The 25,210-nt window shown below is 40.2% G+C and overlaps 1 protein-coding gene and 1 long non-coding RNA gene across 7 annotated transcripts in view; one reads left to right on the top strand and one right to left on the bottom strand.

Annotated features, from left to right (window-relative positions):
• The window catches only part of LOC141048758 (uncharacterized), a 209,132-nt gene extending 188,548 nt beyond the window's left edge, over window positions 1–20,584 (top strand). For both annotated transcript variants that reach the window (XR_012220132.1, XR_012220131.1), the window contains exon 5: window positions 20,362–20,584. This is a non-coding gene — a long non-coding RNA (uncharacterized lncRNA). The remainder of the gene's footprint in view (window positions 1–20,361) is intronic.
• Window positions 1–25,210, bottom strand: part of PDE4B (phosphodiesterase 4B) — a 577,622-nt gene that overhangs the window by 2,989 nt on the left and 549,423 nt on the right. For 4 of the 5 annotated variants that reach the window (XM_073544721.1, XM_073544720.1, XM_073544722.1 and 1 more), the window contains 8 exons: window positions 20,413–20,525; window positions 6,619–6,712; window positions 2,964–3,142; window positions 2,202–2,300; window positions 1,949–2,113; window positions 1,556–1,655; window positions 476–630; window positions 263–385 (listed from right to left, as the gene is read on the bottom strand). In XM_073544721.1, the coding sequence (XP_073400822.1) occupies window positions 263–385; window positions 476–630; window positions 1,556–1,655; window positions 1,949–2,113; window positions 2,202–2,300; window positions 2,964–3,142; window positions 6,619–6,712; window positions 20,413–20,525 (1,028 nt within the window). Of the gene's footprint in view, window positions 1–262; window positions 386–475; window positions 631–1,555; window positions 1,656–1,948; window positions 2,114–2,201; window positions 2,301–2,963; window positions 3,143–6,618; window positions 6,713–7,393; window positions 7,927–20,412; window positions 20,526–25,210 lie in introns of those variants that run through there. The other variant, XM_073544724.1, reaches the window with a different exon arrangement.

Raw genomic sequence — 25,210 nt, 5'->3', positions numbered from 1 at the left:
GTAAAATATATTCCGTCTTTTATCATTCTATTATGGAAACAAGTGATTTTTGGAAAAATACCTCAAACTGCCAGGCAACAATTTGTAATTGAATGAATGGTCTATTGTATGATAATTCCACTGGTGGGATTTATTAAATCCTGAGATAATTTCTGATCTACCAAGGGATCCTGAGCTGTGTGGTGCCAGAGCGGCAGGCATTATCGTTGGCAGAGATGGAGCTGAAGGGCTCCAGGAATTGAATAAATCTGTTGCTAATTACCTGTATGCGATCAGTGTAGTTATCAAGGAGGAGAACGCCAGAGCTGGTCACTTTCTTGGTTTCCACCATTGTCTTCAGGTCAGCCAGAAGGCTCATGTGCTTGGACATGTCTGTTGCAAGCACCTATGGAGACATACAGGAAGGAGATTGAGAAATATTCTAGATCGGCTTCTTTTATAGCAACTTACAATTACGTTTGCTCCCAATTCTTACCATGTCTATCACCATTTTCCTGAGGGACTGCCTCTGCTTCTTGGAAAGATTCTGAAAGATGTCACAATGTTCTTCCTGTAAGAGTTTAAAGCCTACTGCCAGATGGTGATTCTCTAATACAGACTCGTCGTTGTACATCAGTGCAAGTTCAGAATCTAGAAGAGAAGAAACAGACAATGTAAAAACCTTTATTTTGCTCAAACTGACAGGTAAAGACTGCAAAATGAAGCCACAATACACCTTATATACCTGTCTGCCAATTGATTGTAAGCCAAAAGCTAATTTTCCTGACTCCCACAGAACATGATCAAACTTGCATGTGTTCTCGATAGGGAGAGGGAAATAAGATCCTCTAAAACATCTCTGTAATTGGAATTTCTCTTTTGAGATCAAAAGATGTGGGACTGTCCAAATCTATCATGCTTCACCATTATTTCCTTTATTTTCTGCAGTAGGAGTGGAATCAGGATATCCCAATAGACTTTTATTGGGTGGTAGTCTCAAAAATGCTCTCCCCACTGTCTACAGTGCTTGGAGTCACAAGTCAGTATGGTCTCATCCTCTGAAGTGCTAATTGGTGAAGGGGACCTTTGTTTATGGAAGTCTTAAGGGGAACCTGCACCAATCAGACATATACTTTTAAGATAATGGTAAAAGCCAGTTGGATATTATCGCCTTCTTTTGGCCTAGTGAAAATAAATATAGTTGACATTATATTTCCTACTTGGTTATCAGACAGTAATTCTAAAATGTTACTGTAAAGCTGGGAGATAAGTGACATCCCTTGTAACGGTGGCCTTGTTGGTAGTCACCCAGTTTTGCAATGACTAATAAACAAGCGACTCAACTTTTTAACAACTTAAAAGAGGGTACTTGGCATGGGACAGTCTAATGTTTATGTCCTGTACTATATTATGTCAACCCGATCTTGAATAGCCAAATGAGTTGAAATCAAACCATAAGCTCTGACTTAGACATTGAAAACATACCAACTTTTACATACGTTTCAAGATACTATATACCTACATTACACAGACTAAAAAATTTTGCAGCCGTAAAAGAAAATAAAAAAAAGCTTACTTGTATTGATAAGGAATTGATTGGAGACTCCAGGGTGGTCTACATCATGAATTGCAGCTGCAAATATTGCGGCAAGAATTTCCAAATCGGTAAAGACAGCCTGTAAGAAAATTATAACATTACTGAAAAATTCAGAAAATCTCTAGTATCTACCCATATCCTGTCCTGAGAGAACTACTTTCTTATTCTCATACCTACTCTTCCCACTAGGGGATGCTGTGACACTAGTGTAAGAAAGTGAATGAGGACAGGACAACTACAGTATTTGGAAGGTGTCCTCTGGGTTATTACTGTATTAATGATCCCAAATTTGGGCTGAACAACAATAATTTTACATCCACCCAAATGACATGAATTCCTGTCATATACCTGTGTCTTGCAATTAGTACTTACATCTAGAGCAGGAGTAGATAGAAGCACATGGGTGGATTGTGTAACATCAGCCGCATGAAGGCTGTTGTGATAGGCGACATCTGAGTGGTAGTGATCTTCCAATGTCATTGTGTAGGTGATCAGCGTATCAGTCGGTATCTTAAAGGTCTTCAGCAGATCCCTCTCCTGATAATCAGAATAAAAGCACAAATCAGACCCAGGGACATAAACAAGATGCAGGGAGTAACACACATGAGGATATTGCAGTACCCACCTGGAATATAGCGTACATGATGCAGGTCAGGGGTCGACTGCAGGAATACCCTGCCACCTTGAAAATGTTTAGTCCCCATTTATTGAGGTCTTCCAATTCCTAAAAATGAAAAATCATCAGATTAGCATTTTTACCTTAGTTAATCACATGAACTCACATGTCTTGGCAATGTACCAAAAGGCAAGAAAAGTCTTTACACTAAAGTATATAATATCACTTTATTAATGTATAGTGGCTCCTAACCTCTAGATATGACTGAGGGAAACTTTTCACTGGGCCCCCATAAGGCGCCCATACCCATTGTTATCGGTCATATCTGCACGATATGTATGGCGGTTTCCAACAGTAGATGGTGGGGAAGAAGGAGCAGGCATGTTTCATGTTAACATACATAATACTTATTTTTTAGGAGTTATAGGCTGCCCCAGCTATGTCTGGCACTTTCCTGTCTTGCTATCCTCTCTCCATTGAGAACACCTGCATGCTCAGCATGGATATGTACTGGGAAGATTGGAGGGCTGGTGCCACCGTGATGTGGAGATAAACCGTGAACCTCACTGAGAACAGGTTACTGTATCATTATACGTATAAAGCTGTGGTAACATAGCTGCTATGTATGATATAGGTGGGTAAATTAGATACATAAAGTAATTTTATCTTTCAAAGATATTATATGAATCACTGTGATTATTGTGATCTTAAACGGCAGAAATGAAGGAAAATCAAATTTCCTATTACTCCCATCATCCACTGTATCCGCACCTTAGACAGCAAATCTTCATGCTCCGTCTTGACACCAAATCTGGACATGCTTGTATTGTTCAGACTTGAGCTGTGCATTAACTTCTTAACACCACTGATTTGTGTCATCAGCTGGTGCCGTTTCTTTTTCTCCCTGTCTTTCTGTGTCGGTGATGGGATCTCCACGTCATTTTGTTTGTCTGCAAAGACAAAACAGATTCAATCATTTTATTTTTGTTAAAAAAAAAAAAAAAAAAAAAAAACACAACACAAAAACAAACATTATTTAAATGTGTAAACCAAAAAAAAGCAGTAATAAATATAGACAATATTACATCTGTTTCTGGGAAGTCTAGGTGACATGGTGCCATTTTATCTCCCATAGGGAAGTCCCACACCTTTTCTAGAATCCTGAATGACTGATCTGTTTAGTTACGTAATTACACAGGAGCCACTGGTTGAAGCGAGCCGCGTTGCCAGACATTTTAGTTGTCACTGCTTTTTCACCATCAGATATAACTACAAAATAACTAAATAGACTTGTATTCATGCCTAAGCTGTGGCATAGAGGGAAAGAGCTATTATTAACCACTTGGATTTACTATGCACGTGATTATTACATCATTTAGATTCATGCAGGGGATCCCTTTCACATTAATGGTACTATTATAACACTATCAATACCATACTATCTGAGATGATGTGTGCAAAGGGTCCTAACAAGAGAGGCCTTGGACTCTGGGGTTGGTGGACAGATGATTGTGAGGTGTGATAATTTAGGTTATGGCATTCCTCTTCCCTTGCACTTGGCCATCTTGAACAGGCCCCAGATATGCACTTAATTTTTAATTAAAACCTCTGTACAGTAGAGACTAATTGAGCTGATCTGCAGCTGTGTCTGGAGTGCTGCAGTAAAGAAAGCAGCTATTATTCACTTGCGCCATCACTTTGACAGTAATAGGTGTTTCCCTCTGGGCTGCAGCTTAGACGGGGAAAATACACTCACTGGCCACTTTATTAGGTACACCTGTCCAACTGTGTGTTAAGACTTAATTTCTAATCAGCCAATCACATGGCGGCAACTCAGTGCATTTAGGCATGTAGACATGGTCAAGACAATCTCCTGCAGTTCAAACTGAGCATCAGTATGGGGAAGAAAGGTGATTTGAGTGCCTTTGAACGTGGCATGATTGTTGGTGCCAGAAGGGCTGGTCTGAGTATTTCAGAAACTGCTGATCTACTGGGATTTTCACGCACAACCATCTCTAGGGTTTACAGAGAATGGTCCGAAAAAGAAAAAAAATCCAGTGAGCGGCAGTTCTGTGGCCGGAAATGCCTTGTTGATGCCAGAGGTCAGAGGAGAATGGGCATACTGGTTCGAGCTGATAGAAAGGCAACAGTGACTCAAATTGCCACCCGTTACAACCAAGGTAGGCAGAAGAGCATCTCTGAACGCACAGTGCGTCGAACTTTGAGGCAGATGGGCTACAGCAGCAGAAGACCACACTGGGTACCACTCCTCTCAGCTAAGAACAGGAAACTGAGGCTACAATTTGCACAAGCTCATCGAAATTGGACAGTAGAAGATTGGAAAAACGTTGCCTGGTCTGATGAGTCTCGATTTCTGCTGCGACATTCGGATGGTAGGGTCAGAATTTGGCGTAAACAACATGAAAGCATGGATCCATCCAGCCTTGTATCAACGGTTCAGGCTGGTGGTGGTGGTGTCATGGTGTGGGGAATTTTTTCTTGGCACTCTTTGGGCCCCTTGGTACCAATTGAGCATCGTTGCAACGCCACAGCCTACCTGAGTATTGTTGCTGACCATGTCCATCCCTTTATGACCACAATGTACCCAACATCTGATGGCTACTTTCAGCAGGATAATGCGCCATGTCATAAAGCTCGAATCATCTCAGATTGGTTTCTTGAACATGACAATGAGTTCACTGTACTCAAATGGCCTCCTCAGTCACCAGATCTCAATCCAATAGAGCATCTTTGGGATGTGGTGGAACGGGAGATTCGCATCAGGGATGTGCAGCCGACAAATCTGCGCCAACTGTGTGATGCCATCATGTCAATATGGTCCAAAATCTCTGAGGAATGCTTCCAGCACCTTGTTGAATCTCTGCCACGAAGAATTGAGGCAGTTCTGAAGGCAAAAGGGGGTCCAACCCGTTACTAGCATGGTGTACCTAATAAAGTGGCCAGTGAGTGTAGATGAGCAGTTCCTGAGTAGAATCTCTAGATGAGTGTGTGAATTCACTAGTCATCTCCAAAAGACACCCCAAGAAAAGTGCACCTCGGATATTTAAAGGAATCCCGGTGGTGACAGTATGAGGTCACCAGTTTCATCACAAATGACAGCCCAGGCTTCAGATTTTAACATGCTCTCAGAATCCTCAAGAAAAGGGATTCCCCACTTGTCATTCTTATGGCCTATGCCACCCCCGCTGGAACTATGAATATCCAATTACACCTGCAGTCTTCCGGAAAAATTTTTGAGCTAAGCAAGAAATGAAAAAAAGAAAATATGAAGGAAGGACATATAAATCATCTTCCTCCTGGATCCACTGCCGACTTTGACTCAAACATTTACATTAAAAACTTCATGTGTGAATTCAGTCTTATTCTGGCCGTACACATCAAACACTGTTGTTCATGGGCAGTTGACTAATGTAGATCCCCTGTTCTATCTACATTATCAAGCTACCTGAAAATCACAAAGTAAAGCTGCACTAATAAAAATAGAATACAGATCCAAGCCACCGGACCTCAAAATGTAAAATTCATACACAGGCAGCTATTCCTTATCATCAAGGTGAAAAAGTTGACAATTTATTCCATGCTAAACTATAAAACATTTTAGCTCCAAGCTAGAAAGGCTCAGAATAGAAACCGAATTGTCTTATACTTTGGCATGGAATAAATTGTCACCTTTTTCACAATCATTATATGGAAGTGCTGCCTGTTTTTTATTTTTTTAATCTATTTATACAATATCAGTTATATAAAGTCTAAATATTTTATTTATATCTCATCTCTCTATCGAATAGCTACCTACTAATCTATCATATTTTTAGAAAAAATATTTTTCAACCTTTTTCTGTCTTCTGAATGACAGCTATGCCTAGTTATGTAGTGATCCATTAGAAGATTTGTCATTCAAGACTGTAGGCCGGATGACACTCTGTGGAGGCCAGATTTGCTGCCAGCGATATATGTTCCAGTATATATAATATTCATTCTATTTATGTTCGGGAAGGAAAATCATTGGCCTGCAGATTGAAACACAATCTACATACTTTTTCAATAAATACATCTGTATCATAAATCTAGCTCTATTGTATCACTGAGCTTATGTTCAAGAAGTCGTTTTAATTTTTTTGTGTTGGGAAGATCTTCATCCGAAGGGTGGACTGTTGTGATGACATGTGTTCTGCCGAGATCTGATTCATATGTGACCTTAAGCGCAACACTCAAATTGGCTCTTCCAGGCTGCACGACGTGTCTCTTGTACAGTATATTTAACAAATCTGAGGGAGTTCCGGTGGAATTCCACTGAAATAAAGAGATTCACCTGCCTGCAGCGACTTAATAATGGTCATTTAACAAGAGCTGTGTCAACCTGGCAAAGGATTGTGGGTATGCAGCAAATCAAAGGCACTCTTACCCAGGAATGTGCTGGAGATATACTCAGACACCTGATTCCCTGAACGGCTCATTTCTGAGAGATGGGTGAGCTCCCGATTCAACATCCTTTTGAACTGTGATAACAAAGAAAAATTAAAATTTAACCACATGTACATACACAAAATGATTTGTCCTTATTTATTAAAAAAGGTCACAAAATCCTTACTATCCTCAACCCCTTATCTCTGCATGTAAAATTTGTAATATAAAAACCTCCAGATTCCATGTCCAGATCCAAAACGGTGGACTGAGAATATCACAAGTCATAAAAGATTAAACTTCTGTATGACTGATGACAGTGATAATAGTCTAAAAAGGCAGATGTGGGGCCATCCCGTGACATTGCCTCTGCTTTATAATGAAAAGAGCAAATATTGCTGTCCTAATCACATTTCTACAATGCACAAACTCCGGGATATCACTTCATAGAGAAAGCATACAAAATACAGAAATATATGTGAGAAACTTCATAATGGTTAAGGCAAATCTCGTAATAAAGAACGCTCCACCTGCATGATGAGAAATGGTCGACCAGGCAAAACGATGCAAGGAAACTTCCAAAAATATACAGTTTAGCTTAGTATGCCCAAATGAAACCTTGTATAATATAATACTACAGAAGGTAATTTATAATACAATATATAATACAAAATAATTAAAAATATACAAATACAGAAATATACATGCATAGACAACACATGTACATATATGTCCATATGAATACATGGTGGTCCACAAATACCAAAGATGCCTACCTTGATGTAGCCCCAAGACACAGAAAGCAAGTAATTTGCTTCAGGCATTTTGGAATCGTCCCCAAATTTAAAAGCAGATCCCTTGCAAAGAAATCAGGTCTCATACAGAGGAATTCCAAAGCGATCACTAGATCCCAGGAAATCAGTTGTGGTAGCAAGCAAAGAAATAATAATCAGCCGCTGGGACTTAGCTCCCAGATCCCAAATGTCTTTAGTTCATGGAAGAGAGAGCCCCTTAATTCCATGGTAGCAAAGCACAAACTATGGGCAGGGACAGCACAAAGGATGCAGATGGCAGAGTACAGGCGGTCGTCTGAATGCAAGCACTTAGTGCCCATGAACCGTCCGGGTTTTCGTGGGGATTCTGTATCACATTAGTCGTGCTCAGCTGAGCAATGCAGTGAAGTAATAATTATTCGAAAGAGAGGGGGCTGTCAGTCTTGGTGCACCATCGCTCTGAATGGAGAGAGATTAAGATGGTGGAAGTCCCTGCATAATTGAATAGAGCATCACCAGCCCTGTAGGTGGCACATCTCAGTCTGGGTATTTAACCCTTCAGTGTTGGGAAATCACTGCAAATTCTTTTCAGGATTAGCAAAAGCCAAAATTTTATCAAAATGTGTTGGATTCGGCAGCCACATTCACAGAGCATCCTTCTAGTCAGCAAAATGTGTAATTATTTTAAAGTGCATGCAATTTTTATGGTATTTCTAGAGGTTTGTTGTGCCTCTCACCTCATGGTAGTAACACAGTCTAATCATTGTAGAATACAGTAATGCAAATAATTAAAGAGGAACGGATTCAAATTTCAGGATAATATCGGGATCTATTGTTTTTGGCTGTGATAAATAATTCAGTTTCGGCTGGTTGAGGATGACATCACCCCTCACTACATATCCTCCCTCCCTCCCAAACCTCCCTCCCAATCTGCTCTATTCGTGGGAAACCTAGAGATGCAGTGTGCAAATCCCTGCAAGCCCAGGAGCAGCTTCCAATCTAGCCAATTTAAGGAATTCTGTTGTCATGGCAACTGCATCACATGAGCTGCTGTACTGTACCACTCCTGTTTAGATGAAATCATTCATTAAATATGGTGTTCCTGCAATCATTCTCACTGTGGGATTCCACGGCATCCCCTTCCATATTAACCCTTTATCTGGCCCTTAATGGATGGAGGTCTCCACCTCTGTCGCTGTGCATCCTGTCTTTACATTAAGCAAGAATTGCTGGACCGTAGTGCCCTAAATTCTTGTCTCAAATAGCTGACCCAGTTTTGTAGATTGCAAGAAATGTAAAAGACCGTTAATTCTTGCTGAGCTTTGCTTGCAAAGGTCATTCGTAGTGCTTAGACTGGAGAATTTGCACAGAAGAGCTTGGTGCAGTTTATAGCCCTGCCGCAGAATGTTTTCATGCAAGTTCAGTATGCCACCAAGGCCCTATAATGTCACTATTGATCACAAACAATCGTCACTATACAGTATAACTAACCTTGTGCTTGGGGCTGGCACTTATTGGGTCAAGTAATAAATAATACCCATCACTATTATATATTTCTGCTCAGAAGTGAACCTTTGATCTACCATGCACAGAACACACCTCTGCTGCAGGTGTTTAAATCACACAGACCCTGTGCTGAATACAGCCGGGTGCTCATCATGACAATGATGGAGAATACAGCATACTCATTTCAGATGCATCTCTGCGGCTTTGGGAAACCCAATATTTATGAATGTAGCAAATTAATAGGAAATTCCAGAGAAATTCCCTCAGGCTCCTCCTTGTCCTCCCTGCACAGTGACCTCTGCACAGAGCAGGACCACAACACTGTCTCACTAATGTCATCTCATTATTATCTCAGGCAGAATTACAACAAAATATTTCACCTACATATAGATTACAAAGGGTCTACCATTTATCATAGGTGATGTCACCTTTTTCCTCTCGCTGCACAGTGACTTCAGCACCGATCACAAGAGCATGTCCACAATACTCTCCCATAGAACGTCTGACTGCTGCAAAACAAATCTCTATCTACAGTGAATTGGAGCTCAGGCAAAATGATTGACCCTATTATGTACAGAAAATAGATTTAAAAAAAATCTAAAATCAGAAAATCATAACTTATGAGGAAACAAATATAGTTAAGTACCTGGTTTTAAATGATAATCTAGACGACGCATTCCCATTAAAAATTTAAGACGTTCATATGACACATAGGGTACTTTAATTTTAAGGGACACTGAACCTCTAGACTTTCCTTATTGTGCAGTTGAAATAAAAAAAAAAAATGTTGTTTTCTGTTCTCAGCCATTTTATAATAGTATGATTTGACTCATAAAATTATGACTCCACAATTTCATCTCCAGAGCGGATAATCTCCATAGAGGTTGATAATAGCAGCAGCATTTTCATTTTGATTAACTGTTGACTTTATGTTTAATTTTCCATTAATAATCATCAGGGGTCTTATTTTATCATTTGGTTAAGGATGGTCCTTTAAATACAGGAGTGCATCACATGTGCACGTTCATGCGTGAGGAGATGGGGCAGGAAATTTCCCATTCATCTTGCTACAGTGTCTCTTTTCTGAGATGGTGCTGCCATTTGCTGGAGATCCCTAAAGGGGGAGGTCGCATTGTGTTGCCTACACAGATCACTGAGCAATTCTCCGTGAAAATTCATTTCATGAATTGTTGGATAACCGAGACTGACAGAAATGGCACAAAAGAAAAAAAACAACTAATCCATAAACCTGGAAGATGCTCAGTTTCTGACAGTCTGAACAGAGATTCTGGTGCACGTCGCCCTTTGATTTTTGGGTCTTGTATAAAGGTCGTGTTCTCACCAGTGACTAACGCACTTCATTGACATTCATCAGAAGTAACATGCGCCTGACCTAAATGGGGTTTCCCCGGCTGAAGTTTTATGTTCAACTTCTAATCAAACCACAACCTTAAAACGACTTAAATGGAAGGTTCACACATGGAGATGACATAGTAGACCTCGTTTAACCCTCTATTTCTCTCTCAAGGGTCTATCAATATGATGATGGCAATGTCAGCGTCACTTGATTACCTCAATGAGAAGTCTACACAGACGAAAATTATCGACATGGAGGTGGGTGTAATTGTATACAATTTCCCACTATAATCAGAAATTAGTGAATTGCTTAAACTGGATGACAGAAATAAAAAAAATATGGTTGCTTTCTACTAAAAATAATGCCACACTGGTATTGCAGCTTAGTAATTTTCAATGCAATGGAGCTAAGAAATAATAACTCACAACCTATGGTAAGTGTGGAAGAAATCTGCAACATTTTTGTAATTATTTGCCAATGCTACTGAAACGTCCGAGAAGTTCCCAGAAAAAGGCGAAACCTCATGAATTCCCAGAAGAGTTGGCAAATCTCCGGGGCACTACCAAAACCTAATAGAAATCAACAATCCTGATATGTTTCTTGTTGCCCGGAGTCTTTGTTGGCAGCATGAAAGGGGAGATTATAGGCATGCAGGGGTGAAGAAAACATGTTGAGGAGGTGTGGTATTCAAAGGAAGCAGTTCCTCAACTCAAAATTTACAATGACCTACTCTGCATGTCCAGAGACTGATGCTAGTGACCAAAAGATGACAAGTATGTACTATATGTGCTATATAACTAGGCCAAATTGCCCTATATCATAACTAAAATGGCTGAACAAAATTTTTTATATTTTTTTTTTTAACTGACATTAAAAAAAGGTCCTCAAACTTGTGCTGTTTTGTAAAAGGCTGTTTGGGAGTACTCAGGCTGCTATAACCAGCCACCACAATTTACTTCAGCACTGAATCTGACTCCAGTGGTAAAGGGAATATTTCCAGTAATAATGTAATTGCTATTTAAGTAATCTCCTTGATACAATGTTCTAGGATCGCTGAATATAAACCAACCCTGCAAATCTGATAAAGATCTGCGTCTTTTACAAATTCCATGTATTTTGTGCATTAATCCCAACCCACGCAGTGGTGTAAAGAAAGATAAACATATGTGAGGCTTCCCTTTGATCTGCTATCATCTCCTAGAGCTGTGTGGCAGGCCCTGGCCTCAGTGCACACACTACACATAATCACAGACAGGCCTGGCAGGAAGTGGTTTACAGACTTTTCTCGTTTTATGGTTCATGTGGGTTTCTGATGACGTTAATCGTTTTGCAAAACTCTTGCAGAATAAAGCAAGACTGTGTGCGACTGGGGACAAGAAGCATGTGCAGCTCCCTGGCGAGGATCAGGATGTTAAGAGCAACTAAAGAAATGATACAAAGCCTGGACTGCACATATCATCCCACTGTAATTTGGCTGTGTGGTGTCATAGGCTGTGAGAGTCTCAGCTTTCCCACACATCCATCAACCATCTTGAAATGTCTTTTTAGGATCCCTGAACAGCTGTTCATGGCTCTCTCCAGAGCTCAGTACATGCAAAGTTTAAGGGTACGTGCACACACGTTCAGGAAATGGCAGCGCTTTGGATGCAGCACATGTCCGCTGCGTCCAAAGCGCTGACGGTTACCGAACGCAGGTCCGCATGTGTCTATTGAACCGTACGGATTCACCACATCCAATACATTGTACAGGTGAAATTTATCTTGCAGAAGTTCGAGTCTCCGCAAGATAAATAGGCATGCTGCGGCCTAGGAAGACGTGCCTCACGTCCGTCTCCGTGGGTGAGCTGTGTTCGTCTATGGACTCATAGTGGACATGGGATTTCTTGAAATCCCATCCACTATGCTGTAACATCTGGACACAGCGGTTTAAACACTGCACAAGTACGCAGTGTCCAACCAGCACCGTTTACTGACCATGTGCACATTCCCTAAGGTTAGCTGTACTCCAGTCTATGGTCCCTTAAAGGGATATGTTTCCATTTAGTGACTGGGTGGTACATGCATTTTACTGTTCCTTGTCTTATTTATTTCCTGGTCTCATCGTTTCAAGTTTCGACATTTTTAAGTTCTTGAATTGTGCCATTCTTCATCATTGATAAATATAATTTTTCAGCCAATACTTAGTTTTACTTATTTTTTTGGAGGCCATATATTTTCATAAGGGCAGATAATTCTAGTTGTAAACAGATACAGAAGCAGGGACTGTAGCAATACATTAAAAAAATAAGTTTGTCAAAGTAGGTGAAAACCACTTTAGGGATCTCCCTAGCTTACTGTATAAACAGATAAGTTATTAACTTGACAGAAGAGGGAGACCTGTAACTCATCCATTACATCAATGGTAACAAGAAGGTAACCCGTGACCCATGACCTGTTGTGGATCTACAAATACCAGCACATCCAAGGCCCGATTTTTCCAGAAAGCAGTTGGGGAGATCTTACAATCCCTCATAGGACTGAACAAAGTTATAAAAAAGACAGAAAGTTGTTGTGGTTGTACAGGCCTTTTTTTTTAATAAGGTGAGGACGTGATCTTGCATTTTTGTTATGGGCCGCACAATGAACCAATATTTCTTAAAAGCTTTGTTATCTTAAAGGCAAATCATATAGCAGGAACAGTAATAGAAAGACTAAACAAGCTTGTAGCAGGCAGAGGAAGTGACACGTATTAGTGGGCAAACTATCTCCCCTGGCAGTCTAACAAAACAAATGATACCGGCACGCTGTGCAGAGAGGCACATAGGCTCTTGGCCCAGGGCCCAAAAATAGCGTTAGAAGTGACTGACAGAGGCAGTAGATGGATCTCCACAATGCCTCGTACGTGTCCTTCGACCATGCTGAGGAAAAGTCATCTACGCCTTTGCCCATATTAACGACAGAAGTGCACTTCCCATTGTCTCATTGAATTTCCTTTGATTCAATGTTTTCCCTTGAGATACACGTACTCCCAGGAGGATTCCTGGGCAACTACAGAGTAATAATTCTTGTTCTGCAGTTTGTATCAATGTCGCGTCTTGTATTTTTCATCAATTTCATCAATAATCTTTATTTTTATATAGCGCTAACATATTCCGCAGCGCTTTACAGTTTGCACACATTTTCATCACTGTCCCCGATGGGGCTCACAATCTGAATTCCCTATCAGTATGTCTTTGGAGTGTGGGAGGAAACCGGAGTACCCGGAGGAAACCCACGCAAACACGGGGAGAACATACAAACTCCTTGCAGATGTGGTCCTTGGTGGGATTCGAACCCAGGACCCCAGCGCTGCAAGGCTGCAGTGCTAACCACTGAGCCACCGTGCTGTCCTTTGCCCCCCACATCCGATCACTGGCTCGCTCTTGTCATCTGCACCTCAAAAACATTTCTAGAATTTGACCTTTTCTTACTTTTGACTCTGCAAAAATACTTTTCTCTTATTCATTCTTGTCTCGACTCTTGTAACTCTCTTCTAATCGGTCTCCCTCTTACCAAACTCTCTCCTCTCCAATCTGTCTTGAATGCTGCAGCCAGGATCATATTCCTCACTAATCGTTACACCGATGCCTCTACCTTGTGCCAGTCATTACACTGGCTACCCATCCACTCCAGAATTCAGTATAAACTTATTACCCTCACCCACAAAGCCCTCCATGGCTCAGCACCACCCTACATCTCCTCCCTTGTTTCAGTATACCACCCTACCCGCGCCCTCCGTTCTGCTGATGACCTGAGGTTAGCATCCTCAATAGTCAGAACCTCCCACTCCCGTCTCCAAGACTTTACACGTGCCGCACCAATTCTTTGGAATGCACTTCCCAGGTCAATACGATTAGTCCCCAATCCCCACAATTTTAAGCGTGCCCTGAAAACGCTTTTATTCAGACTGGCCTATCGCCTCAACACATTAACCTAATCTATCCCTGTGTGGCACAGCCAAAAGTTTTACCATAACCAGATTTCCTGCATCATGTTCCCACATGCTTTATGCATCCATTAGCCCTCTGTGTCCGTACTGTCACACACCTAACATTATGGCTGGTCCATACAATCAGGGCAACTGTTACCACCCACCTTTCGTGTCTACCTCTTTCATCATAGACTGGAAGCTTGTGAGCAGGGCCCTCATTCCTCTTGGTATTTGTTATAATCTACTGTATGTGATTATTGTTATGCTGTAATCTCTATTGTCTGTACAAATCCCCTCTGAAATGTAAAGTGCTGCGGAATATGTCGGCGCTATAAAAATAAAATTTATTATTATTATAATTTCCTTCTGAGAATATATTATCCAGGTACTGTGGCTCTATGGGACCACGCACCTAAAGAATCGCTCTATTTTAGAGATCTGAGAAGACTAGAATATATCAGATTTTGAACCTGTAGTGGAAATTTGAGGGTGGCAGATCATGGAAAAAAAATGTGCTGATGCTTTGTCATCCTTATAGTCTTATGTATGATGTTCTTCAACGCTAGTCTACTTCTGCCAACTCAACGTCATAGTTCATGATCCAGCACACATCTTACATGTAGCTTGTAAATCAAAGTGGCTTCCATTTTCTTTTGGAATAGGAACTTCAACAGGCCAGGCAATGGAATACCGGTATCTAATTTAAATTTCCTCCAGAATTAACCAAATTTGTTTCTCTTTTTCAACATATTAGAGGTACTGTGATTGACCCCTTAATGATCCTTCAAACAGGACTTCAGGAAATTAGCCATACCAAAATGAGGAAACACCTATAGATTGTTGCATAGGATGTCTGCGCCAATATGAAACTGACTGTCCAGGCTTGGCTTTTCCTGTCTGTTTTTTCATCTTGAAGATAAGCATTGGAAGTGCGGTCTGGTAGCTCATGATCTGTAATGGTCATGCATGTTATTGAGTAGACAACTGTTGGCCAAAATTTTTTGACAATAATCAGAGCCAATATCACCTTTTACTCAACAGAGAATCATGTCGGTTGAGTGGCTGGGAGACAACTGTTATGCCTTTTATCTCAGAGAAAATAATCTAGCCTGTTGGTGAACAAGATATTTAATGTTCACGTCCAATGGCTATAAGGATGCTTAGACTCCAGTCTGCTGTACGGACGATGAACAAATTCAATGCTGTATTAAACTGATAACAAAATAAATGCTGCAGGCTGGACCTCGAATGAGTTCCTTATTTTTATTTCTTCTGCATTTTAAGAGGTTACAAAGGAAGTAATTTACGCAGTTTCAGCTATCTATTGTGTCCTCTGTATTAATGCAGCTTCCTTCCTGCTGCCTTCCCAGACAAAGCCATCACAGGTCAGATTTTGTTATTGAAGGCACTGGTAACTTACATGCTACATTTAAGGACAGAAGCATCAATAAACTTAGCCCTGTCGTTAAAGTAGGAGCTAAACGTGGGTAGTGAGACCCTAAATACAGTAAATACAGATCTTATTATTTATATCTGTTCTATATCATGTTCGGAGAAGTTGTAGGTTTTCTTGCCAATACCCAGAATCCCTCAGGCGCTGTATACCATCTCGGCAGAGTCATTTTAATTATGTGCTATGTGACTCGGTGCAAAAACAAAATTCTGATATAAAAGTGACAAACATGTTGAGTAAACTCTCCTGGCAAACACATTTTCCAAATTCCTTCACTAGTTAATTAACTGGAGCAAATCAGAAAAAAAGTGACCAAACAAAAAAGTATTTATCCTGCGAGTAGCATTTCCAAACCTCCGGTGTAGCTCACTGGAAATAAAAATCCGGATGGCAGTTGCCAAGCTGTCATGTTACATGCTGACTTATGTTTTATAACCCTGCTGAGCTATGAGGGGACAATGGTTGCATTCAGGGATGGAGGTGTCACTGGCCTGTACCGTTCATCAGACAACCTAAAGGCAAAGCAGAGCTAGAAACCCACAACTCGACATCACATAGTTTCCCTATAATACCTGACTGCAGGATGTAGTCAAAAAGAGTACTGTCCCCTTCCAATGTAGCAGAGCTTAGTTTGTAATTTTTCATAACTTAGTGATATCTTTATAGATATACTTACTGCATTCTTAGTGAATTATCAGAACCAGACAAAGGATGAATTCAGCTCTGCTACACCAATGTTAGATGAACGTCCCTTTTTTCAGTAAATGCATATAGCAGAAATAGTACTGATATTTAAAATACCAATGTGCCCTATAACTAAATATACTACGTACCTTCACAGTGATATAACGTTGAAGCCAACTGGTATTATCCCAACACAGTAATTCCAAAAAATCCCAGTTTTACTTGATCTGTTATAGCAGTGCTATACAATCGCCATCTCATTTAGATCTGGATTTTCAGGACTTTTACGTAAAGGAATATCAGGTCCTCATCATTTTTATTCACCTTTATTGGAATATTACTTTAAATTTTCCAACAACTTCAGTGGTGCAAAAGTTACATAGGAACGAGTCTTTGTTTTACCACTACTGAATTAACTATCCTTCCCTTTCCATGAATCGAACACCATTCCCACAGTAATCAGGCGAAGATTTTTTTTTTCCGCACTCAAGGTCAAATCCACGTTTTAGACGCTGAAATTGGAACAAAATTCGTATCCCTACCACCGACGTTATACTGGCTTCCTAAACAATAAATACCCACTGGGTGTTTACTTTCCACACAGAACAAGGTTTTGCATGGAATCTAATATTGTCTCAAAATGTCTTGAATCAATTTGGCTTAATCCCCTGCAGTCTGGAAAGAGCTGAGGCTTTTGTTGTTGTAATCATAGTCTCTTCTACCTAAGTCAGGAAGGAGACAGGAAACTGGAGTCACACTTAACAGCTGTGTCTTGCCCACTCTCCTGCTGCCATGACGTAGTTTGGCCGGGGTAACGCCGGGCCAGGAACTCAGGGAGCGAGGTGTCAGGAAGGTGGGTCACATTTTAGAGTGTTATTGGAGAAAGGGGGGCCCTACTCATTCTTTCTACTCATTCCCAATCTCTTCCTCTTATTCTTTCCCGAAACATCCTGTTTTCAAAACAAGTGTCTGTGTGCATTCGATCATTGGCTACATAGTATTGTCAAGGGGCTGCATAGTATTAACAAGGGGCTGCATGGTATTAACAAAGGGCTGCATTGTATTACCAAGGGGCTACCTAGTATTAATATTGGGGTGCATATTATTACTAGGGGGCTACATAGTATTATCATCAGGCTACATATTATTACCAGGCGAATACATAGTAACATCAGGGAGTTACATAGTATTGGGCTACATAGCATACACATAATATAAGGGGGCTACATATTACATATATGGTAATATTAGGGGACTATGTAATACATCTAATATTATCGGGCTATATAGTACATACATTTTATTGTTAGTGGGCTACATAATATTACAAGGGGGCTACTTCATACATCGAGACTAAAGTATCCTAGGTCCATCACTCTTAAATGGCAAATGGACCCCAATTTATCTTAAAATATGACACAGTGGTAGGGCTTTGTGTGCTGGAACCCTAAGGGTATGTGCACACGCTGCGGATTCTGCTGTGAATCCGCAGCGGTTTTGGTCAATGGAAAACCGCAGTGTACACGGTGCAGAATTTTCCGTGCGGATTTGCTGCGGTTTCAAAACCTCAGCATGTCACTTCTTTGTGCGGAATCCGCAGCGGTTTTACACCTACTCCATTGTCCAGGTGTAAAAACTGCAGGCTAATCCGCAGATAAACTGCAGGTCTTTTGACCTGCGGATTTTGCAAAATCTGTGCGGAAAATTCCGCAGCAGAATCCGCAGCGTGTGCACACACCCTTACACTTCGTAGTAATATATAGATTGTGATTCAGGTTTGCGGCAACTCATATCTTAAAAATATCTAGAATATTACAAACCAGTCCATTTCTCAGTGTGCCAAATTATTTTGATCATTAGGAATTAAGTGAAGTGAAAAACAGCTCCACTAAACATCTGTGGCAAGGATATTATATTTCCATCAGCTGAATGGAAAACAGTTGATCTATAAATCTGGTCAGATGTATTATAGTCAATGTGCCATGGTGTCACTAATAGAAATGATGAGACCAATTGGTAAATGTATGCCAGTTCAAAACTGTAATTCAATCTATGTAATTGCTGTTTGGTAAAGAAAAACCTAATCTGCAGCTTTGTAATCAAACACTTCACTTAGTAAAAAACTAATGATATAAAGATTTGATGTCATCATAACAGGCGGTCACTTTGTAGCAAAAATAACCTCAGTTGTACATTTGTCTTCTAACTTGTACTGAAATATTGGTTGACACTGAGTTTCCTACAGACACCAATATTATAATAATATTATTATATTCACCAAATTCATCTCTGCTACATCTGTAAAACTCAGCCCTGCTAAATTTGTGAAATCTAGAATATAGTCATAAAATCAAAGCTCCAATATAGTTGTTATATCCAGCTCTGCTACATCTGTAAGACCTATCTCTAATGCACCAATAAAATTAATCTTTGCTACATCTGTAGCTCCGATGTATAATTGCAAAATACCACTGTGCTATATAATTGCAGCCCTGCAACACCTGTAAAACCATTCAATTATTAATTGTGAATGTAACAAGTCTGTTGCTTTTAAACCTTAACAAACAGGCTTTGATCCTCTACAGCTTGTAATTTTTTAGTACAATCCCCAACCAGAGAGGCAGTCACCGCAATGTGCCGAAATCTCTGTAATACCCTCATAATCGGTAATCAGAGGTGGTGAACGTGCAGGGAAAGGAAATTAAATATTTGTGAAAGTCCTTCTTGTAATGTACTAGTGGGGACAAGTTATTGCATTTATGATTTGACAAATGCACAAAGTAACAATCAGTCCAAAGATACAAGAAGTGCACAAAGTGGCACTTAGTCCAGCATTTGTCAGGTTTGAATATCATATAAACATACTGTATATATTATATTTATATGAACGTGTATGTGGATAACTAGCCTGTAGTTGTCAGTACCAGTGTCCAAACAAATGACCTGCACGCAGCGACAACCCAAAAGTATTTGACCTACTGTAATATACTAGGATAGCATCAAAGACATCTGATAAACCCCTCTGAAAATACACAGCACATCTCACAGCCTGACTGGCTTTAATAATTTGTAATAAATGCAAAAACCTTACCGTTCTAGAATATTAACCTTATAAAACGGGGACCTATATATTCATGTTTAACCGTGAAGTTATACGCACATTTAATGCCAAGCCAGATTCTTTACCGTAGTGTTAACACCCCAAAGCACAAACATGGCTCTGCTTCTAGGACCATCTCAAAACATACGTATTCACCATTGTTATGGATTAGGTTCTAGATAATCTCCACTGTGTTACATATTCAGGATCACCAACTATCCATAGTTCTACAACTGGTGCTGGACTTAATTTCCCAGTTTGCTTGGTATTTGCTTGGCACAAGTACTCAAGGATCTGTTATTGCAGTTTCTATAAACGTATCATGTTTTCATTTCCAAATGACAGACATTAAAATTCTCTTTTTACAAAGCTGAACAATTCATAGAGAATATACATGTTGCATTCATATATTGTCTAGCATGGATGGTATGCTGTTACCACAACTGGAATATATTTTGTAAGCAAACGGAATAATAGTGCAAGATTCATAGCATTCCACCTCATATACATGGTGGTCTCCGACCTGTCGCTTTTCAGCTGTGCCTACCGGGCATGCTGAGAGTTGTAGTTTTGCAACATAGTGACCATACTGGAATATTGTGGTTTGGACACTTAGAAATAATCAGGGATAATTTATCAAACTATTTATGACAGATTTCTGGCAGAAAAAAAAAAGTTTCACATTTGCCCAAAACCAATTTGGGGGAACTTTTCTTTTAAAATACTTTTGTTTAATTTACGCTGCTCTTGTCACTTTTCCAAATAATCACAACTTACATAAGTTTTAGGTGGTAGCCCACATTTATTAGGTGTGCACTTCAGTGGGCTGTATGACACGCCAGTATTAGTGAACTCCCTGCATTGTATGTTTCATATTTGTCTTGCTTCCATGTGCTTAAATATTCCATTGGATATTTTTCAGACAGAGTAAACACACACAGGACATTGCTGGTGGTCCATGGCAGACACTCACCTTATTTGATGCCATCTCACTGACCGATCTGTATGTCTGAATGGTTTCCAGCTGATCCAAGCACCAGTCCAACTCTTCTAGAGTGTCCATTGCAAGTTTCTGATAGGAGTCCTCTGCAAACAAACACATGGACATATATTCAGGCTCTAGGCTCTGCATGGTGGCTTCAGGTCCACCAACGCAGCTGAGACACACTGTACTGTAAGCTGAGCAATGTTCCTTCATCATGGGCAGCAGCAGCCTGTCCTGTCCTCTCTACTGTTCTGCACTAGTCTGAGCTCTACACAAGCATTGCCTGTTTTCTATCAAACCCTGTGCTGATGTCAGATGAGAACTAACTTCCTGCATGAGGTGGGAGGATCATCAGTCTGAACACTGGCTGCATACTTCTCCAGCCCTGCCATTCCTCAGAAGCTGCTCTTCACTTATAAGCATTAATCACCACGCTCATACAGTTGAGCAACACAAAGCTTTCCAAAGTTTCCATGTATTATGAACACAACAGCTGCAATCAACGTATATATCATCTTCCAATATACTATATGCCGTATATAATCACCTGATAGTGGGGGAAGACTGTGGCTTCAATCAATTACCTCATACAGTGTGGTGACCATAACTTTATACAACTGGGGTCAATAATAGCAAAAGGCGGAGAATGGTGCAAAATGGATAAGTAAAGAAACACCTGCTTTTTAAAGTATCTCTTATTTTGACACCATACCATATCTTATAGTTTGCACTTATAAGATTAAAAAGTTTAACAAAATTATTTTAATTAAAGTTTCGTTTTATTCTGATACAGGGCTCCAAATTTCCTGCATGATCACAGAGGTAAATAATAAAATTCTAGCTGCCTGCAGTTACCAATTGGGGGAGCTCACTGCACAGTATTTTATTATTGAGATCAATGGAAAAGCAATATGCAGTCAGTTCCCCCAAGTGGTGGCTGCAGGCAACTAGAATTTTATCCCTAGGGGATTAGGAGGCTACAGATCAGGAAAAAGGAGCCCCGGCATCTATAATGATATATTAAGAAATCATCAGTGAATGTAAGACCTCGTAAGATAAAAACCCACAACAAAAGTGTATTAAAAGTAGAGATTACTACAATGTTCATTTAAGTTAAATGTGGGATTTCTAACCTGTTTAACAGTGTCTTTACTATGGATTAAGCATTTCTGTAAAGACTGCTCAATATGGATAATGCAACACCAAGAAGGTAATGTCATAAAATCATGAAAATCACAGGATCGGATAGACAAATTCATGATCTTCAAATTAGGAAAAATGGAAACATTTTCAAAATGTCTCAATTTATTCAGTCTGGATTGTGAGTTCCACATGTAGAAATCCTTGCAATTACAGACTTGGCTGCTATCAGTGATGTTATTAATGGTCGTCTGAGGAAAGTTCTGCCTCTGAATGCACTTGGGCAAATCATCAGGAATCGCTGAGGGCATCTCCTGTGTAACTGCCAACCAATGATGTCCCACATGTGCTTGATGAGAGACAAGTCAGAAGATGCTGCAGACCATGAAAGCAAGTTTAGGCCACGCAGACTATTCACAGTAGCATGAGAAGCATGCATCTTAGCGTTGTGATGTTAAAAAACAGCTCCTGGGACACTTTGGAGAAATGGCCGCATCAATGGGTTTTGCAATTGATCCTTTCTGTGAATGTGACCAACCAAAGGTGTGTGCATGACGTTGGGATACGAGCCCCAAGCTATAGGTGTCTATTAACCTCATACAACCACTCTCAAAGTCTAACATGATGCAAATCAAGATAGTAAAGGATTGGAGGTCTATCCTCTTCAGAGATGAGTCCCATCTTATCTTGGATGCAATGATAGCCAAAAATTCAATACATTGAGATATTTTGAAAATTTTGTTTACATTTTTTTTCATTATTTGCAGATATTAACATTTCTATCGAGTCTGTGGTATCCATAATTTCATGCCTTTTCCTTCACAGTGTTGCACATGATCGTACTGCGAAATGTGTAATTCCGATCCATAACACCACAACACGGATTATATTATATGCAGAATAGTAATGTCAAGGGTGGTAAGGGAGGGGCATGTTGAACTTCATTGTTCTTTTATCATGGGAGATCAGCTGTCAGCAGAGGTGCCTGGCAAACTTCTACTTCCCTCTCCCCATTATCTATGATAATGCCGCCAGTCTTCTTTCCCATGTCCTGGCTCTGACTGTTTTTGAATTTGCTGTATTTTTCCTTAGCCTTTTGCTGCACTCTTCTCACTGGCTTCAATTCCCTGTGATACTGGAGGAATGTTATTCAGTGCACATCTGTAGGGCTTGGGCCCATCTGCAGAGGCGGGCTGCATTTCTTTAGTCCATATGCACCTGTTGTGCATTTATTTATATGCGTCAGCTTCTCTGTTTGAAATGTGAATTGCAAAAACCTCCTGTAACTCTGAGATTATAAAACCAGATGGAAATGCACATGTTGGGAAAAGTGAAACTCTAACTGTAGTGTTAATCAGGTTCTGAAACCTTATCTTAATATACCCCATTAGGAAATTCTGAGTTAATAGAAGGGGGACTTTCAGGATCTTAGTAACTGCTATCAACTCCGGCCAAGAAATTAAGAGTATCTCTCACCCTGGCTGACCAGTCCTGCATTAGATGGACAGTCATTGTTGTTTATGGGCTCTGTATATGGATTCGCTCACATTTGTGTATAAAAAGTAGCTGAAATTCTCAACCTGAAAAGTTGGACAGTGTCATGCATTTTTTCTCACCTAGTCACAACTAGCTTCTGTATGCCATGCGAGTGCTATGCAAGTGTGTGTTTTTTTTGTCCCTCACCTAGCATCCGTATGACATGCTTATGCAATGCGTTTTAACATCAGCTTTTACAAATTGTAATTCTCTGTCATTTCAAATTAGTTTACAAACTAATAACACAATTTTATATACAGACATAGATACAGTGGGAAAATATAAGTATTTGACACACTGCCGATTTTGCACATTTTCGCACCTACAAAGAATGGAGAGGTCTGTAATTTTTATCGTAGGTACGCTTTAACGGTAAGACAGAAATCTAAAAATAAAAAACGGAAAATCACGTATGATTTTTAAATAATTAAATAGCATTTTATTGCATGAAATAAGTATTTGATCACTTACCAGCCAGCAAGAATTCTGGCTCTCACAGACCTGTTAGTTTTTCTTCAAGAAACCTTCCTAATCTGCATTCATTACCTGTATTAATTGCACCTGTTTGACCTCGTTACCTGTATAAAAGCCACCTGTGCACAAAATCAATCACTCTCCAACTTTTCCACCATGGCCAAAACCAAAGAGCTGTCTAAGGACCTCAGGGTCAAAATTGTAGACCTGCACAAAGCTGGAATGGCATACATGACAATAGGCAAGCATCTTGGTGAGAAGCCAACAACTGTTGGCACAATTATTAGAAAATGAAAGAAACCCAAGATGACTGCCAATATTTCTTGGTCTGGGGCTCCATGCAAAATGTGGCCTCGTGGGGTAAGGATGACTCTGAGAAAGATGCGGAATCAGCCCAGAACTACACTGGAGGACCTGGTCAATGACCTGAAAAGAGCTGGGACCACAGTCTCAAACATTACCATTAGTAACACACTACGCTGTCATGGATTAAAATCCTGCAGGGCACGCAAGATCCTCCTGCTCACGCCAGCACATGTCCAGGCCCGTTTGAAGTTCATCAATGACCATCTGGATGATCCAGAGGAGGTATGGGGAAAGTCATGCGGTCAGATGACACCAAAATAGAACTTTTGGTTATCAACACCACTAACCGTGATTGGAGGAAGAAGGATGAGTTCAAGAACACCATCCCAATCGTGAAGGGGAAACATACTTTGGGGGTGCTTTTCTGCAAAGGGCACAGGATGACTGCACCATATTGAAGAGAGAATGGATGGGGTAATGAATCATGAGATTTTGGTCAACAATCTCCTTCCCTCAGTGAGAGCATTGCAGATGGATCAAGACTGGGTCTTCCAGAATGGCAATGACCCGAAACACACAGCCAGGGCAACTAAGGATTGGCTTTGTAAGAAGCATTTCAAAGTCCTGGAGTGGCCTAGCCAGTCTCCAGACCTGAACCCAATAGAAAATCTTTGGAGGGAGTTGAAACTCAATGTTGCCCAGCGACAGCCCTGAAACCTGAAAGATCATGAGAAGATTTGTATGGAGGAGTGGACCAAAATTCCTACTGCAGTGTGTGCAAACTTGTTCAAGAACTACAGGAAAAGTCTGACCGTTGTAATTGCAAACAAAGATTTATGTACCAAATATTAAGTTCTATTTTTATATTGTTTCAAATACTTATTTCATGCAATAAAATATAAATTATGTAAAAATCGTACAAAGTGATTTTCTGTTTTTTTATTTTTAGATTCTGTTTCTCACAGTTGTAGGTGGGAAAACTTACAAAATTAGCAGTGTATCAAATAATTATTTTCCCCACTGTACATACTGTAGATAGTGTGGGTAGTTCAGCTCACTTGGCTGCACATAGAGCTAGACACAGGAACGCTGTCTCTTTAAATATCACACTGGTTTATTAAAGGTACTGCATAAACCAGTGCAGCATTAGCAAAACAAACACAACCTTTCTGGCCTAACTAGAAAACAAAAACATAACATATGGCACAGTCCATGTTGCTGCCGGGATCTGCCAGCTCAGGAATAAACAACAAAAGTTCAGCTTTCCTCATGAAAACACAGCTCTGGAGCTTGCACCTTCAGACACACCCAACCCTGAATGAGCCAGAAG

The sequence above is a fragment of the Dendrobates tinctorius genome, unplaced genomic scaffold (genome assembly GCF_039654945.1).
Source record: "Dendrobates tinctorius isolate UK_male_01 unplaced genomic scaffold, ASM3965494v1 ptg000138l, whole genome shotgun sequence".
Classification (NCBI taxonomy): domain Eukaryota; kingdom Metazoa; phylum Chordata; class Amphibia; order Anura; family Dendrobatidae; genus Dendrobates; species Dendrobates tinctorius.
Note: the sequence above shows the minus strand (reverse complement) of the source record. Positions and strands in the feature narration are given on the sequence as shown.